Below are 19,363 nucleotides of genomic sequence, written 5' to 3'. Positions count from 1 at the left end.
TTTGCCATAGTTCTTCACCAGAGCCTCAACCAGTTCCACATAACTTTCGGCCTTGTGATTGCCCAAGAAGCCCCGAAATACTGCGACAAAGCTGCCTCAAGCTTTTTTCCTTCCTACCAAACTTGGGAAATTTTGTGCACTCCAGGATCTTTATTTGTGGTCCAACGAAGGCATCGGTTTTGACCTTTGCTTCAGACAGCTTAGGGAAGAAGTCTCGAAGGTACTTGAAGGCTGCAGACTCTTTATCAAGAGCTGTGACAAATTGTTTCATAAGACCCAGTTTTATGTGCAATGGTGGGAACAACACCTTCTGTAGGTCCACTAGTGTCTCACATTTGATATTGTGCCTCCCCACAGAGAACTCGGTCCGTTGTGGCCAGTGTTTCCTATTGTAGTGCTCTACGGTGTCTCTGCTGTCTCTAAGACAAAGATAACAGGGAACCTTGGTAAAACCTCCTTGGAGACCCATCAGGAAGACAGATGCTATCACAGATTACGTTTTCGCTCTTGTCGTGATAAATTGGCCACATACATAGCAGAATGCGTCTGGAGATAATTGTAGCTTCTTGATGAGATCAGATAGGTTTTTGTTCACCTAGGCAGCTAGAACTAAATTGAAGTAGTGAACCCCTGTATATACATATTACTATAGAAAAAATTAAAATGTTCTTGAAAGTTCTCGTAAGTTCTACAACTTTCTAGAAAGTTCGAGAAAAATTCTGTCAGCTACTCAGCACTGAATCTACCTGGAATGTTCTGGGAAATGGGTAAATTTGAAAATTTCATCACCCAGGTCACAAAAGCAAAGTTTGAAAAGAAAAATAGGTCTTTTTCCATTTATTTTAGGCATAAGCAATTGGGAAATAACACTTTCTGCCCAGGAACAAGAAAAAGTAAATATTTTGTAACATTGTGTAATTCAGACAACTCGGCCTATTTTTTATTTTACGCTCACAAACTTTAATGTTTCACGTTCGCTATTTAAATCATTAATACATGTGTACACACACACACACACACACACACACACACACATACGTTTCAATTCCGAATATATTGTTAAATTCAGACAAAGTAACTTTCACGGAATCTTGAACACAGCGATACTTGATCTCAGGAGATATTCGAATGATGAGTTTGATTTAAAAAAAAAAAGTGCGGGTGGTCACGTGGCCCTCGCCACATCATTTTGATTACGTGATCGGAATTTGTTGTTTTTATTCTTGGATTATAAAATAAGGCCAAGTAACAAATAACCTTGTGTGGTATTTAAGAAATTTGTTTTCGAAAATTGGACAGTTTGAAATAATATATCTTTTTAATGGCGTCTGTATTTCGTGAAGGTTTTATCTAACGTTAATGTGAGATGAGGTAAAAACCTTAATCCTTGAAACTATATGATTGGATGAAAAGTGGGTTCGTTATATTTTTGTATATATATTTTATAGTTGTTTTTTTTTAAGTTATAAACTGGATGTATAAATATTTAGTTATGCACAAGGCCACATTCAGTCGCGTTCGTTTTATTAATGTGTGGTAAAGTAGGCTTAACTATCGCTGATTTAAGGAGTTGCACTTTTTACTCGCGCTATTGCGAATAATAATATTTACGTCACGGCTATGTCGCAGTAACAGATCGTGGGCCTGACGTTAGCCTTAAATAGGTTGAAAACACATTAGTACCGAGTTTCTTATTTTTTGAATAACAGTTAAGAAAATATAATATCTAAAAGATACCGAGCTGTTACAGACATAGCTGGAACTCTTAACCTTCTGAGCTTCATTTTTTATTGTGATATATAAAAATTATCGGGGTATTACAGACATCACCACAACTGTTAACCATTATCAAAATAACCGTTTCTAAGTGCTAGATGCAGTTTACTGAGCCCGTACAAACGTTTTATTTCTAACAAGCGACATAGTTGGGACTATAGATTGTAGTGTGGACCACTCTTGAAAATATAAGCAAAGTGCTGAACTGTTTTTCATAACCCTGTAATATTTTACGTGTTCTCTGGAAAGTACCAATACAGTTGATAAAGTTTAGTAGTCATGTGGCCCCACAATCAGGTGACATTACGTGTTACGTTTCAATGAATAATACTTTAATATTCAGTCACGTGTATTACGTTTAGTTAACCAATCAGACAATGGCTTAGGTCTCAAATGGCCATGAAGCTGGACATAAATTATCAGGTTAATTATGCATAGGCACAGGTTAACAGAAATATTGTACTCGAGTCGTATTGTTTTGCTCTGTTTTTTTTTTTTTTTTGTAAACGTGTTCAATGAATAGCAGACCAACAAGCGTAAATTGTAGCGTAATTTCGTATAGTGCTTTTATTTATCATTTTTTTACTGAGAATTTTATCAAAACAGTTTGAACTTTGGCAACACCCCTGGTGGTTAAAAGGTAAGAGTGCGGATTTATAATTCTAAGATTCCGGGTTTGGCGGGCAAAGCTCAGATAATCCATTGTGTAGCTTTGCGATCAACAAGAAATATCAAACCATTTATACTTAAAAATTTTTTTTTTTTTTTTGCTTCCAGGCATTAGCCTTATTTGAAGAACACGACGGCCAAATCACAGCTTTTGTCGAACCATTTGTCATATTACTTATTCTCATTGCCAATGCGGTCGTCGGTGTGTGGCAGGTAAGACTTGTGTTCGTTTGACATATTTATTGCTTTAGAGTTCTATTAAACTACCGCATTTCAGCAGTTCATTTATATAAGGTAATAAAGATTTCATTTATTTTACAATTTAATGTTTATTGTTGAAATTATTGTACAATATTTTATCGGGAAGTTTCGTAATTTATTTTACCATTCCATTGTAAAAGGTTTAAAAGTTTCGCTATCGTTGTTTTAAATAAATTCTCTATTGTTGTGTAAATAATTTGAATTTATGTAGAAGTAAAGGTGAATAATGCTGTTTTTTTCTTTTAAAAGATCCTTTTCTCTCTCTCTCTCGTACATACATTATTGTGCTGGTTGTGCCCTCTGTTTTTGACATAAGGTATCACTTTGTAAGATCAACCGATAAGACATTTATGGACTCTTAGAACCTGGTAGCTCGTAATTTTATTTAATAATCAATGAATCTGATCCCTACAGTTAATCCTAATTTGGGGACAAAATTGTAACGGGTTTAGAGATCATTTTAAAGATTTGGGGTTGATTGATGTTGTTTACAATGTGTGGATAACGTTTTTGCATGAGGAGGTATTTGATATGCTTCATCCATCAGAAGAGCTGACACCTGGGTAATTACAGAGAAACCATTCCAGGAGATATAAATAGACTCGTGTTTTTCATGTCATTCTTAGAAGACGTGCTCGTTGTTTTGACGATTCCAAATAATAACCAGCCTGGTTTAAAATAATTTTGTGATATGTGGTATAAAAAAATAAATAACATAGTTTAAACATATCTTAATTCTGATCTTATGACATGAACAAAATTGACAAGAAAATTACACTTCAACTTGAAGTAGTTCATACTGCTATAGTTGTTGTCAAGCATTTAGCTAATTTCCCCAAAAAGGGGGACAAAGTCCACCCATATGGAAAAGCTGTTTTAACTGCACACAGTAGTGTGTTGTCTGTCAGTCAGTCACTAGACACTGAAATAACGTTGCATTAGAATAAATTAAAACTATATATTAACTGGTACTTAGAGGTAGCATTTCATTAAAAGTGACATTTTAGATGTAGACTAGCACACTGACAGTACCATACTGTGCAGTACCTTCAACAAGAAATACACTTAGGAATGGGGGGAGCAAACAGTTCTCCTTCAAAGATGTAGTTCCAGGTACCAGTATTCTATTTTTATCCCCATCTGTTCTTAAGTTTTGACCATTTTTCTACATTCTAATTAGTTGGCATCACATCAGAAGTGGTTATCCTTCAGTGCATAACTTACCATTTGCTAAAAGTTGTTCAGTTTGTTCTTTGATTACACTCAATTTATATCTTAAATCCAACAGAAATCAAATGAAAACTTGACTCTGTTTGTACACAAACAAGTAAAACCAGTACATCTGATGTACATGAATTCTTGTATCAACATTTGTTCAGCCTTTTCTGTTGATCATCTGTTTCCGTGCACTCTATACTGTATCTGTCATCATTGGCTAGGTTTTATTTCTTTGCCATGTTTTTGTGGCAAATGCAAGTAAATATTACCTTCCACAAATGTTGGCTGTTTGCACATAATTATTAAGTAGAGCCTGTATGTAAAATCAAACTATATAATAACATGTCAACCACACCACAGTCATTACCAATGAGACCTTTCACCTATTTACGGTTATTTTCTAGCTTGAGGGGTATAGCATACATGTGTTGGTTCATTGTAATTTTTAGGGTGCTCTTTATAAAGGTATGAAGAGGAGTTAAAAACCTGTCTCAGTCTATCTGTAATTATGTACCCAACAAACAACCTGGAAGGTAAGACTTTATCAAATATATAAAAAATTGTACGATAGCAGGAAATGGACAAAACTGGAAGTTATACTTAGCACATAAGGCACAAAGACCTCTTACTTAGCACATAAGGCACAAAGACCTCTTACTTAGCACATAAGGCACAAAGACCTCTTACTTGGTACAAACCATTTTCATCACTTTAAAACCTTTCTAATCTTGCCTGATTGCAGCTCCCTCTTTTTTAATCACTTGAAGCTCGTGTATTGCATGTTGCACTTAATATCAGAACTTCATGTCCGTGCTCTCTCTAATGAGTTGGTGGAAGTATACTTTGCCATTCTCAGCAGGTGTTGGTTAATATCAGAACTTCATGTCCGTGCTCTCTCTAATGAGTTGGTGGAAGTATACTTTGCCATTCTCAGCAGGTGTTGGTTAATATCAGAACTTCATGTCCTGCTCTCTCTAATGAGTTGGTGGAAGTATACTTTGCCATTCTCAGCAGGTGTTGGTTAATATCAGAACTTCATGTCCTGCTCTCTCTAATGAGTTGGTGGAAGTATACTTTGCCATTCTCAGCAGGTGTTGGTTAATATCAGAACTTCATGTCCGTGCTCTCTCTAATGAGTTGGTGGAAGTATACTTTGCCATTCTCAGCAGGTGTTGGTTAATATCAGAACTTCATGTCCGTGCTCTCTCTAATGAGTTGGTGGAAGTATACTTTGTCATTCTCAGCAGGTGTTGGTTAATATCAGAACTTCATGTCCGTGCTCTCTCTAATGAGTTGGTGGAAGTATACTTTGCCATTCTCAGCAGGTGTTGGTTAATATCAGAACTTCATGTCCGTGCTCTCTCTAATGAGTTGGTGGAAGTATACTTTGCCATTCTCAGCAGGTGTTGGTTAATATCAGAACTTCATGTCCGTGCTCTCTCTAATGAGTTGGTGGAAGTATACTTTGCCATTCTCAGCAGGTGTTGGTTAATATCAGAACTTCATGTCCGTGCTCTCTCTAATGAGTTGGTGGAAGTATACTTTGCCATTCTCAGCAGGTGTTGGTTAATATCAGAACTTCATGTCCGTGCTCTCTCTAATGAGTTGGTGGAAGTATACTTTGCCATTCTCAGCAGGTGTTGGTTAATATCAGAACTTCATGTCCGTGCTCTCTCTAATGAGTTGGTGGAAGTATACTTTGCCATTCTCAGCAGGTGTTGGTTAATATCAGAACTTCATGTCCGTGCTCTCTAATGAGTTGGTGGAAGTATACTTTGCCATTCTCAGCAGGTGTTGGTTAATATCAGAACTTCATGTCCGTGCTCTCTCTAATGAGTTGGTGGAAGTATACTTTGCCATTCTCAGCAGGTGTTGGTTAATATCAGAACTTCATGTCCGTGCTCTCTCTAATGAGTTGGTGGAAGTATACTTTGCCATTCTCAGCAGGTGTTGGTTAATATCAGAACTTCATGTCCGTGCTCTCTCTAATGAGTTGGTGGAAGTATACTTTGCCATTCTCAGCAGGTGTTGGTTAATATCAGAACTTCATGTCCGTGCTCTCTCTAATGAGTTGGTGGAAGTATACTTTGCCATTCTCAGCAGGTGTTGGTTAATATCAGAACTTCATGTCCTGCTCTCTCTAATGAGTTGGTGGAAGTATACTTTGCCATTCTCAGCAGGTGTTGGTTAATATCAGAACTTCATGTCCGTGCTCTCTCTAATGAGTTGGTGGAAGTATACTTTGCCATTCTCAGCAGGTGTTGGTTAATATCAGAACTTCATGTCCGTGCTCTCTCTAATGAGTTGGTGGAAGTATACTTTGCCATTCTCAGCAGGTGTTGGTTAATATCAGAACTTCATGTCCGTGCTCTCTCTAATGAGTTGGTGGAAGTATACTTTGCCATTCTCAGCAGGTGTTGGTTAATATCAGAACTTCATGTCCGTGCTCTCTCTAATGAGTTGGTGGAAGTATACTTTGCCATTCTCAGCAGGTGTTGGTTAATATCAGAACTTCATGTCCGTGCTCTCTCTAATGAGTTGGTGGAAGTATACTTTGCCATTCTCAGCAGGTGTTGGTTAATATCAGAACTTCATGTCCGTGCTCTCTAATGAGTTGGTGGAAGTATACTTTGTCATTCTCAGCAGGTGTTGGTTAATATCAGAACTTCATGTCCGTGCTCTCTCTAATGAGTTGGTGGAAGTATACTTTGCCATTCTCAGCAGGTGTTGGTTAATATCAGAACTTCATGTCCGTGCTCTCTCTAATGAGTTGGTGGAAGTATACTTTGCCATTCTCAGCAGGTGTTGGTTAATATCAGAACTTCATGTCCGTGCTCTCTCTAATGAGTTGGTGGAAGTATACTTTGCCATTCTCAGCAGGTGTTGGTTAATATCAGAACTTCATGTCCGTGCTCTCTCTAATGAGTTGGTGGAAGTATACTTTGCCATTCTCAGCAGGTGTTGGTTAATATCAGAACTTCATGTCCGTGCTCTCTCTAATGAGTTGGTGGAAGTATACTTTGCCATTCTCAGCAGGTGTTGGTTAATATCAGAACTTCATGTCCGTGCTCTCTCTAATGAGTTGGTGGAAGTATACTTTGCCATTCTCAGCAGGTGTTGGTTAATATCAGAACTTCATGTCCGCTGCTCTCTCTGATGAGTTGGTGGAAGTATACTTTGCCATTCTCAGCAGGTGTTGGTTAATATCAGAACTTCATGTCCGTGCTCTCTCTGATGAGTTGGTGGAAGTATACTTTGCCATTCTCAGCAGGTGTTGGTTAATATCAGAACTTCATGTCCGTGCTCTCTCTAATGAGTTGGTGGAAGTATACTTTGCCATTCTCAGCAGGTGTTGGTTAATATCAGAACTTCATGTCCGTGCTCTCTCTAATGAGTTGGTGGAAGTATACTTTGCCATTCTCAGCAGGTGTTGGTTAATATCAGAACTTCATGTCCGTGCTCTCTCTAATGAGTTGGTGGAAGTATACTTTGCCATTCTCAGCAGGTGTTGGTTAATATCAGAACTTCATGTCCGTGCTCTCTCTAATGAGTTGGTGGAAGTATACTTTGCCATTCTCAGCAGGTGTTGGTTAATATCAGAACTTCATGTCCGTGCTCTCTCTAATGAGTTGGTGGAAGTATACTTTGCCATTCTCAGCAGGTGTTGGTTAATATCAGAACTTCATGTCCGTGCTCTCTCTAATGAGTTGGTGGAAGTATACTTTGCCATTCTCAGCAGGTGTTGGTTAATATCAGAACTTCATGTCCGTGCTCTCTCTAATGAGTTGGTGGAAGTATACTTTGCCATTCTCAGCAGGTGTTGGTTAATATCAGAACTTCATGTCCGTGCTCTCTCTAATGAATTGGTGGAAGTATACTTTGCCATTCTCAGCAGGTGTTGGTTAATATCAGAACTTCATGTCCGTGCTCTCTCTAATGAGTTGGTGGAAGTATACTTTGCCATTCTCAGCAGGTGTTGGTTAATATCAGAACTTCATGTCCGTGCTCTCTCTGATGAGTTGGTGGAGGTATACTTTGCCATTCTCAGCAGGTGTTGGTTAATATCAGAACTTCATGTCCGTGCTCTCTGATGAGTTGGTGGAAGTATACTTTGCCATTCTCAGCAGGTGTTGGTTAATATCAGAACTTCATGTCCGTGCTCTCTCTGATGAGTTGGTGGAAGTATACTTTGCCATTCTCAGCAGGTGTTGGTTAATATCAGAACTTCATGTCCGTGCTCTCTCTAATGAGTTGGTGGAAGTATACTTTGCCATTCTCAGCAGGTGTTGGTTAATATCAGAACTTCATGTCCTGCTCTCTCTAATGAGTTGGTGGAAGTATACTTTGCCATTCTCAGCAGGTGTTGGTTAATATCAGAACTTCATGTCCGTGCTCTCTCTAATGAGTTGGTGGAAGTATACTTTGCCATTCTCAGCAGGTGTTGGTTAATATCAGAACTTCATGTCCGTGCTCTCTCTGATGAGTTGGTGGAAGTATACTTTGCCATTCTCAGCAGGTGTTGGTTAATATCAGAACTTCATGTCCGTGCTCTCTCTGATGAGTTGGTGGAAGTATACTTTGCCATTCTCAGCAGGTGTTGGTTAATATCAGAACTTCATGTCCGTGCTCTCTCTAATGAGTTGGTGGAAGTATACTTTGCCATTCTCAGCAGGTGTTGGTTAATATCAGAACTTCATGTCCGTGCTCTCTCTAATGAGTTGGTGGAAGTATACTTTGCCATTCTCAGCAGGTGTTGGTTAATATCAGAACTTCATGTCCGTGCTCTCTCTAATGAGTTGGTGGAAGTATACTTTGCCATTCTCAGCAGGTGTTGGTTAATATCAGAACTTCATGTCCGTGCTCTCTCTAATGAGTTGGTGGAAGTATACTTTGCCATTCTCAGCAGGTGTTGGTTAATATCAGAACCTAATGAGTTGGTGGAAGTATACTTTGCCATTCTCAGCAGGTGTTGGTTACCATGTTTTACTGGTAAGAGCTCATCTGTCCTGCCACGTTCTCAAATATCGTGAACTCCAATACTTTAAGTTTGATACTTGTGTTCACTGAGGAGATATAAAAGGTAAAAACACACATTGAATAAATGAGTTAATTATTATGTTCATGTGACCAGTTTACTGAATATCTATAGTGTTTGCTGAAATTCCAAAAAAATTGTACTGTACAACAACCAGAAGTGTGTTTTGTAGTTTCTGGGTATGTGTAAATGAGACATTGATTTGAATTAGCCATCTCAAACTCACCGAACAATCACAAACACTGGAAATATTGTAAACTATGTTTAAGTTTCATCTACTGTTTTCAATTGTCCCACTAACTGTTGACTTGTGGATGTCCACTTTATATGGAGGGACATACTGTTGTTTGAACAGAACTGTTGAGTTACTTACACTGGTAGAAATGAAGTAAAGGGAATAATCATGTGGTCATAATGACTGGTGCTGGAAGTTGAAATAAAATATTTGGCTTTCAGACCAGCCATGTAGATTCAAAATGTTTTAAAGTGATTGAAATTCATTGTTATACAGCACAAATTTGCATACAGTGACGTACATTTTCAAATAGTTCGCCTTTCAGTAGGCACTTGCTGGTACAGTGATGCATTCTGATCTGTGTGTAGTAGCTATTTGTTGTTATCAATTAGCAGTTCCCATAAGGACATGACATTCTAACTGCTATGTTAGTTCATGTGTATATCATATTGTTTTCTTGAACAAGGAAATTCAGTTTGTCTTTCACTTTCTATGTTCTTGATTCAATTTTCACTTTGTGTGGTGGTATTTCATTGGATTCTAGTCATGTTTTTAAAAGCAACTTTTGTGTCTAGTAAATTATGTGGCATATCTTTGATTCTTAAAATGCACACTAATTGGTACAACCCAATGAATTATATATCTTGTCATATCATTAGTATTATAATGTTTCACATTAAAACTTTTGTTCCTTCATTTACAAGATGTTATATATCTTGTGTCATATCATTAGTATTATAATGTTTCACATTAAAACATTTGTTCCTTCCTTTACAAGATATTATCTTTGGTAATAACTATTAGTTCTTCTGGTCCTTCCTCTGTAAGATATATTTGGTTTTTCACATTAAAACATTTGTTCCTTCCTTTACAAGATATTATCTTTGGTAATAACTATTAGTTCTTCTGGTCCTTCCTCTGTAAGATATATTTGGTAATTATTGTTAATCAAGCATTATTTTTCTTTTCTGAAACAATAATGCAATTACAAATAATTGTTTATAGTGTCTATTACACACTGTTTACTGTATATTGTATATGTACCAGCTTTGAAATTGTATTCAACATTTGGATCCATTGCATAAAAAAACACATTTCAGATAAGAAACTGTTTTAACTCGGGTGACACAATGAGTCTTGGTTCCAGATACAAAGAAGCATTGGCCTGCTACGCAAATTATAATCCATAAAGTACTATGTCACAGTCTTTTTGGTTTTTGCTCTAAACAAGTTACAACAATTAAGAGCTCAGCTTTTCCAAACAAATTCCTAGTTTTTTTATAATGACTCAGTTATATTTATAGCATTATAGCAGTTTCTTTGGAAATTTTATTTATTCAGCATTTTGTATATTTACCTAAAGTCATCGTTTATTCTGTAAAACCCACCAATGGCTATGCTGCAAACTTGAGATTTTCTCATGCTACAATTAGGAATTTGTTTCCCACAATAAGCACAATTTGTTTTTGTTGTATTTTTTGTCCTATTCCCATGTAATATAGCACAGTTAATTAAGTATATTCAAATTCATTCATTTGTTTTTAGACTAATAGTAAAATTGATATCAGTATGTGTTTTTTGTGGATCAGTTTAACTATGCTTGAACCCTCCAGGAAAGAAATGCTGAAAGTGCCATTGAAGCTCTTAAGGAATATGAACCCGAGATGGGCAAAATTGTTCGAGGAAATAAACAAGGTGTTCAGAAGATTAAGGCACGAGATATTGTCCCGGGTGACTTAGTAGAAGTATCAGGTAATACTTGCATAAATTAAACATTCATCCTAAAAGAAATACATATCACTGTTTTCACTCCAGAATTTTTTGCATCTCAACTAGAGAAAAAAGAAATATACTCTGAAAAGTAATTTACACTTGTACCAGGGTCTAGCATTTACAAATGAAAGATTTAGGGCAAGGAATCAGCCAAAATATTAAGCCTATTTTAAAAGGCCTAGAAAGTGGATACCTTTATCAATCTGTTATATTGTCTCTTGACACTGTGCACTAAAAGAAAGCTAGTATCTATTTGTTAAACATTAACAGTTAGCAATGTTTTGAAAAACCAACATAAGTTTTACAATTATGTTTAAACTATGTGTAAATGTAAAGTGTGTAATTTTGTTTATAGTATAAATGGTTGTTAATGATATTTGATTTAAATACAGTATGTGGCTAATTCTGTGTGCTAAGATATCTTTAAAAATACAACTGTCATCTTATCTTTTATGAAGCACTGTTATACACTGTATAAAGGATGTCCAAAAATCTGGGACCATAGACACATCAATTAATTTTACAGAATGTGTTTCATGTGCTGTCCGTGTAAACTGAAACAAGTTTAAAAATCACTTCCATTCTCTCTGAATGTTGTGAAGCATATTTGTGTCATTATCAAAGGACAGACACTCGTGTCGGATGTCTCTTATCTTCTCTTTGTACACACATTCCTGGAGTAGTCTCCAGAATAAAGATCTTCCTGGGAGTTAAGTCTGTAGATCTGTAGCACCCAGCCTGTCAGTCCAGTACCTTAGGAATGTTTTATAATCAGTTTTGTGCCTGAAATTAATAAAATCTTAAAATCACATTTGGTTCCAGGCTTTTCAGTCACTCAGTATTAAATGTCTTTCTGGAACACCCAAGCTCTTTGTTATGATGTCTTAAGAGAGAGGCAGTTAGAATAGGAATGAATAGTTAACACGTACCTTAGAATGGGGAAGAATAGTTAACACGTACCTTAGAATAGGAAGGGACAGTTAACATGTCTTTTCAATCTTTTGTTGTTTTTTTTCCTATGTTGTGTATGATCTCGCTGAGTTTTATTTAATCTGACTAGAAGAACCTGTGAAATATGTAACTATTCTGAAGGAAATAATCATGTTAATAAATCAATGTGACTGTAACCTCTCATGAGGACTTTACTCTTTGGTTTTAGTGTTTTATTAATTATGTGTGAAAAACTTTCAGTTGGTGACAAAGTCCCAGCAGACATAAGGTTGATTAAGATATTCTCTACAACTCTAAGGGTGGACCAGTCTATTCTAACCGGTAAGGTCATTCTTTTATTGTAAGTAATATAAGCTGTCTGTGGTTAATCACTAGTTTGGTATGAATAACTCTTTGGATCAGTTATGTTTTCTTTGTTAGAAGTGGTTAATGAAAATTACTGTGTAATAAGTGGAATAGAAAAACCCATCTTGATGTAAATACTTCTGAGCTTTAGGAAAACAAATTGTAAGGTATCTATTAAATCACAGTTATACTATAACATAAAGTATGGGAACAATTTCTATTTATCAAAATAAAACATGATAAATTTGGCTTTGGTAACAAAGATATATTTTCCACAATTACAGAACGATTCAACTAATTACATAAGTGAAATAATTACATGTTTTTACTTGTCCAGTGAATTCTGGGTAAAAGGAAATGAATTTTATATTTTTTTGATGCATGTTAACAGTGGTTACTGAAATTAAAGGAATATTAATCTAAATAATAGAAACAAAACATTTATTTGTTTTGTGAGATCATACTTTCTATGTTTAAAATCTGGAAACTTTAACACTTTCACTCCAATAAGACTTTCACATCAGTGACAGTAACATACCACATCATGACATATGAGTGATACACATATTAAATCTGTGTGATTCACAATACTTTAAATTTGTAAAGGACTATTTGAGTCAGGTTTGTAAGGCTTATTTGTAAGCTGTTGTTATAGTTTCAAAATAATGGGAGAAAAACACGTGTATACACACATTATATCATATTAAATATAACTATTAAATAATAGTTTTGATGAAAATAATTTAAATTTGAATATCCACAAATATTAAGATTGTAAGTGCTGTAACTTTCAGAAGTAGTTGTTTGAGAAGTTAGCATAAGTAAAAGATGCAATAAAGATGTACACTTTGAAAACAATCATATATAAATATATTGAAAGAGAACTTATAAAAGTTAAAAGTACAGTGGAGTGCCGTTAAGCCACAGTATTTGGGGGGTCAACCTGCTTAACCGCGGCTTAAACCTTTGTGATTGAAAAGCTGAAGTCGCCAACAGCTCCGCTGAGGAGCTTCATCTGGGCCATTGCGTGATCATTATAATATTAATGTATAGACTATTCAGATACAATTGACAAGTGCTGTTTCAACACAAACGACCAATGCATTGCGATGGTTCGCTTTTCCCTGTAAAATTTCTTCTTCCCGTGTTACATGCAAGCCTCTATGTCGATATGATATGCTCACTATTAATTCAGAAACTGAAGTGATCTCTATTGGGTTTGTGGCTAATATTTATACAATTCCATAAAAATATCGGATTATCGAATTAAAAATAATACTTTAATTATTGATCACTTTTTTCATGGATTTACCGCGGATTAACTTTAATGTATGGAGAGGTGTGATTCGGTAACAATGGCGGCCTCCATAAAGCTGACATAGAGAGCGGATAAGGTAGATTGATGGTCGATTTCTATTGTAATATATTTTATTTATTTCCCAAATTAAAGCAAATCCTTTTTAAATATCCCCTTGAAGTTATAAAGACAAGGAGAGTGTGAGAAACTTTAAAAAGCCAGGTAGTAGATTTAATACATCAAACATTTTGGGACAAGACTTGCTACAGTGGCTTAAGCAATTTTGCGGTTTACTGGTCCGCGGTTTAATGGCGATCCACTGTAGTTGAAATAGGTTGAATAATGCATTTTTTGTGATGTAGAATTAAACCTGTAGGTGTGCTACACCTGATTTGACCTTTCTTATAATTTATCCAGTGCATATATACTTAAAGGTATGTTTGACTAGCTTAACTTTGTACTTGTCTGTTTCTCATGCAGAAACTGAAAGATGTCCTTAGGTTTGAATTATAAACTGTCTCCATAAACCTTTCAGCATGTTATTTTATGGTATATATTACAGAGCCAGTTTTAGTTACCACATCATCCAGTGTTCGTAGAGTGTATATACGAGTTACTTTTTATACATGTGTGGATTGTTTTGACTCCAGAATATTGTTTTTAGGTTTCATTAATTCCTGAGTTTGACTCTGGTTAAATTATAGTGAACTAGCAATAAATGCTAAAAATCTGATGGTTATTCAGATATGTTGAGGGGAACTTTAATTTGTTTGTATTGAATATTTCATTTCATGTTAATGCTCAAAGTTCTTTTGTTTATTAGATGAAACGTACTGATGCCATGTTGACTCACAAACACTTTCTTGTGTGTTAGGTGAATCTGTATCTGTGATCAAACGTACTGATGCCATGTTAACTCGCAAACACTTTCCTGTGTGTTAGGTGAATCTGTATCTGTGATCAAACCTACTGATGCCATGTTAACTCGCAAACACTTTCCTGTGTGTTAGGTGAATCTGTATCTGTGATCAAACATACTGATGCCATGTTAACTTGCAAACACTTTCTTGTGTGTTAGGTGAATCTGTATCTGTGATCAAACGTACTGATGCCATGTTAACTCGCAAACACTTTCTTGTGTGTCAGGTGAATCTGTATCTGTGATCAAACGTACTGATGCCATGTTGACTCACAAACACTTTCTTGTGTGTTAGGTGAATCTGTATCTGTGATCAAACGTACTGATGCCATGTTGACTCACAAACACTTTCTTGTGTGTTAGGTGAATCTGTATCTGTGATCAAACGTACTGATGCCATGTTGACTCACAAACACTTTCTTGTTTGTCAGGTGAATCTGTATCTGTGATCAAACATACTGATGCCATGTTGACTCACAAACACTTTCTTGTTTGTCAGGTGAATCTGTATCTGTGATCAAACATACTGATGCCGTTCCAGATCCAAGGGCTGTCAATCAGGACAAAAAAAATATTATATTTTCGGTAGGTATAAAGACAGTATATAACCAGTAATGTGTTTTAACCACTTCTATTTAACATTGTTTTACTTTGTCTGGTACCACTTATTTTTAAAATTAAGTTTATATATCTATGTAATAATTTGTTTTCCACAGAGTTAGATAATCCTACAGTTAATTATCAATATTGTTCTGTAACTCTCAACATAATAAAGGAGTGTTGATATTGTAATTCTTGTTCAATGTAAGTAAAACTACATGTCCAGTTGCTAAGTCTTGTCATATGTAATCTCAAGAACTCCTTTGTATACATGTTTTGCTTTTATAAATCTGAAAACAAAATAATCATGTCAATTAGGTAATGAATATAGATTAATTTACCATCTTTAAATTTTGCATTTGATGAGATCAGTCAAAGCTGTCCTTCTAGTTCCTGTTTTTGTTTGTGTAAAACTAAACATATTTTTGTTGTTCATTATTAACTTATTCTTTAGTGCTCACAAGTATACTTCCATAATTCCTTCTGGTAGTTTGATAATTAACACCCTAAAAATTAATAGAATACATATCTAATCTTATGGAAAAGTTTTGTCATACAATTCATAAGGTGACTACATAGCTAGCTTAGATAGGTTTTTCTAGACTTCTGTTGTTCTAAATGAAGGCTAGTTTTCTATGCACTTTAATAATTCTTGATAACTGTTTTTTCATAGTTTAGAAAGTTGGTAAATGTTTCACAAGTAAATATAGATGACTACATTTCATTTCGTGTTGAGAATACATGAATCAGATTCTAATATTTTTATTTTATATATTTATTTTTTTCCACAAGATTCCAGAAAGGGAAAGGTTACATTTTATAGAATTTAAATCGTAAACCATTTTTGGCATCAAGCAAGATTTTGTTTCCATTAAGTTTTGTCAAATTAAACCTTCAATTATCTGTTTTTTTTAGGGTACTAATATTGCATCAGGAAAGGCTCGAGGAATTGTAATTGGAACTGCTTTGGATACTGCCATTGGTAAGTTTCTGTTTTTGTTTGTGTAGCTACTTTTTATTCTCTTTCTGCATCTGGACCTTAATGATGGAAAAGACATGGATGCTAAAATGAACAAATATAATTAATTTATTTATAACCAAGATTTCTACTTCATGTTGATCACTAATAAATTCAGAAGTGTTTTATTATATGTGTACATATATAAACACACAAACCAAAACAATCCCAATCTAGCCACTGACTTCTTATTGACTTATTTGGTTCTGTGCTTTGGGTGTTTTCAATCCCTAAATTTAAGTCTTCAATATAGTCCAAGCATGGCTTGTTAGTTGGAGTGCCTGGGCTCCAGTTATTGGAACCTTTGGTGCATTATGAGTGTGACAGTCAAATTCTACTATTTGATCAAAAGATTTGGCAGTGGTTGCTTTTCCTCTCATCTGTTATTTTAAAGATTACATATAACTAGTGTATACAGTTCTCTTATGTATGTTCAGTGGAAAATCATGTTAAGAAATAGTCCAAACATTGAAAATATGTATTGTTTGTTATCTTTCCTTTATACAGAAATTCTCTTTTTGTTTTAATATTATTTACCAAAAACAAAGGCAGTTTAATTGTAAATTTATTTTCTTAGTTTTGTAACTGTTAATGTTTTAAGAATGTCAAGCTTGTAGTTATTAACATCTTAAATAATTTTCATATCATGTGACATCATCCAGTGAAAGAGGAGTCACGTACTGGTTTAAACTGTAGTACGATGTGGCCTCACCCAGTGAAAGAAGAGTCACGTACTGGTTTTAAACTGTTGTACGATGTGACGTCATCCAGTGAAAGAGGAGTCACGTACTGGTTTTAAACTGTTGTACGATGTGACGTCATCCAGTGAAAGAGGAGTCACGTACTGGTTTAAACTGTTGTACGATGTGGCGTCATCCAGTGAAAGAGGACTCACGTACTGGTTTAAACTGTTGTACGATGTGGCGTCATCCAGTGAAAGAGGAGTCACGTACTGGTTCAAACTGTTGTACGATGTGGCGTCATCCAGTGAAAGAGGAGTCACGTACTGGTTCAAACTGTTGTACGACGTGACATCACCCAGTGAAAGAGGACTCACGTACTGGTTTAAACTGTTGTACGATGTGGCGTCATCCAGTGAAAGAGGAGTCACGTACTGGTTCAAACTGTTGTACGATGTGGCGTCATCCAGTGAAAGAGGAGTCACGTACTGGTTTTAAACTGTTGTACGATGTGACGTCATCCAGTGAAAGAGGAGTCACGTACTGGTTTTAAACTGTTGTACGATGTGACGTCATCCAGTGAAAGAGGAGTCACGTACTGGTTTAAACTGTTGTACGATGTGGCGTCATCCAGTGAAAGAGGAGTCACGTACTGGTTCAAACTGTTGTACGATGTGGCGTCATCCAGTGAAAGAGGAGTCACGTACTGGTTCAAACTGTTGTACGATGTGGCGTCATCCAGTGAAAGAGGAGTCACGTACTGGTTCAAACTGTTGTACGATGTGGCGTCATCCAGTGAAAGAGTAGTCACGTACTGGTTTAAACTGTTGTACGATGTGGCGTCATCCAGTGAAAGAGAGTCACGTACTGGTTTAAACTGTTGTACGATGTGACGTCACCCAGTGAGAGAGGAGTCACGTACTGGTTTAAACTGTTGTACGATGTGACGTCACCCAGTGAGAGAGGAGTCACGTACTGGTTTAAACTGTAGTACGCTGTGGCGTCACCCAGTGAGAGAGGAGTCACGTACTGGTTTAAACTGTAGTACGCTGTGGCGTCACCCAGTGAGAGAGGAGTCACGTACTGGTTTAAACTGTAACTTGTTTATACTTATTCGTAAAAGTTTCATTTATCTCATGTATATGGTACATGTTTAGCATATTAAATAAATATATACATCCAAACAGGTAAATCAGTTGATGATATTGTAGCTGTATCAGATGTGCTTTTGACAATCAGAGTTTTTGTTGCGACAACATTTTCATGTTTCAGGTAAGATTCGAACAGAAATGTCCGAAACTGAAGAGGTTAAAACACCCTTGCAGCAAAAGCTGGACGAGTTTGGTGAGCAGTTGTCCAAGGTGATCTCTGTGATCTGTGTAGCTGTATGGGCAATTAATATTGGTCATTTCAATGACCCTGCCCATGGTGGGTCCTGGATTAAAGTGAGTTTTCCTTGTCTTTCTTCAAACGTTTATTGTAACAGAAATGAGAAAACAATACAGTGTGATGAGTCTGGGCATGAATAACACCAATTGCAATTATAATGTAAGAAATAAAAAAAAAAGTATTTGAACACAGGTGAAAACATAAGGAATTTGGTTATTTAATGAAGTTTTAATGTAACCAATTATTTTGAGTTGAAAGTAATTCTCTTAAAGTAAATGGCTGCATATTTCTCATTTTCCTTGTCGAAACATTTGATAATATTAGTATATTTTGTATTATGGTGGATATTTATCCATCTTATAAAATCTTTCTTGCTCATTATTAATCAGCTTGTTTGTAGTTGTTTAAATGTGGTCTAAGTATTGTCAGTAAAACATTTAGGCCTATCCTTATCAAGTCTTCATTTTTCTTTTATCCCAACACAACAGCTTTTATGTTTTTTGAAAAATAAAAGATCGTAGAATTTGAGTGTCATGGAAATATAAATACACCAATAGTTTTTATTACTTGTTCACAGAGTTTTTCTCTCTAGGGGGCCATTTACTACTTCAAGATCGCTGTCGCTCTAGCTGTGGCTGCTATCCCAGAAGGTCTGCCTGCTGTTATAACAACATGTCTAGCTTTAGGTAAGTTATTTTTAAAGTCTGATGAACGTTAGTGAAAGATATTTCAAATTGGAAGATCCAAGCTGAAGTCTAGTGATCCTGAAACATTGAAAGAAGGATATAACTTAACTACCATCAAATTTAAGTCTTTTTATCTTGTTGAGGGTTTTTTCTCTGTAAACACAAAACAGTGCTAATTAAAGCAAATAAGCAATGTTTTTAAAGTGAACCTTCAAGGGTTTTCTCTCCCTGGAGGTGTAACTATAAGCGTGAGGCTTATAAAATCAAATTTAGGGTTCACTCCCTGCAACTACTACCAAAGAATATAATGCAGACAAGACCAACTTGTAGTTTTGCACTTTACAATTACAAATTAAGTTAATAAACACCAGTATAAATTGGCTTTCAGTCTTAGTAGTTTTGTAGTTTGCTCTGTTATCTTCTGATATAGTTGTCTAAGGAGAAAAAAATTTTACTGTATTATTAAACAACCACTGAATTAACTGTTATATAAATACTTTGTGGTTTCTGT

At 35.7% G+C, this 19,363-nt stretch overlaps 1 protein-coding gene across 4 annotated transcripts in view; it reads left to right on the top strand.

Moving 5' to 3' along the window:
• Nucleotides 1-19,363, top strand: part of LOC143256233 (calcium-transporting ATPase sarcoplasmic/endoplasmic reticulum type-like) — a 60,279-nt gene that overhangs the window by 24,551 nt on the left and 16,365 nt on the right. For all 4 annotated transcript variants that reach the window (XM_076513155.1, XM_076513156.1, XM_076513153.1 and 1 more), the window contains exons 5-11: nt 2,554-2,658; nt 10,808-10,946; nt 12,159-12,239; nt 14,979-15,064; nt 15,995-16,061; nt 18,050-18,222; nt 18,759-18,852. In XM_076513155.1, the coding sequence (XP_076369270.1) occupies nt 2,554-2,658; nt 10,808-10,946; nt 12,159-12,239; nt 14,979-15,064; nt 15,995-16,061; nt 18,050-18,222; nt 18,759-18,852 (745 nt within the window). The remainder of the gene's footprint in view (nt 1-2,553; nt 2,659-10,807; nt 10,947-12,158; nt 12,240-14,978; nt 15,065-15,994; nt 16,062-18,049; nt 18,223-18,758; nt 18,853-19,363) is intronic.

The sequence above is a fragment of the Tachypleus tridentatus genome, chromosome 7 (genome assembly GCF_004210375.1).
Source record: "Tachypleus tridentatus isolate NWPU-2018 chromosome 7, ASM421037v1, whole genome shotgun sequence".
NCBI lineage: Eukaryota > Metazoa > Arthropoda > Merostomata > Xiphosura > Limulidae > Tachypleus > Tachypleus tridentatus.
This window is presented reverse-complemented; position numbering and strand designations above follow the sequence as displayed.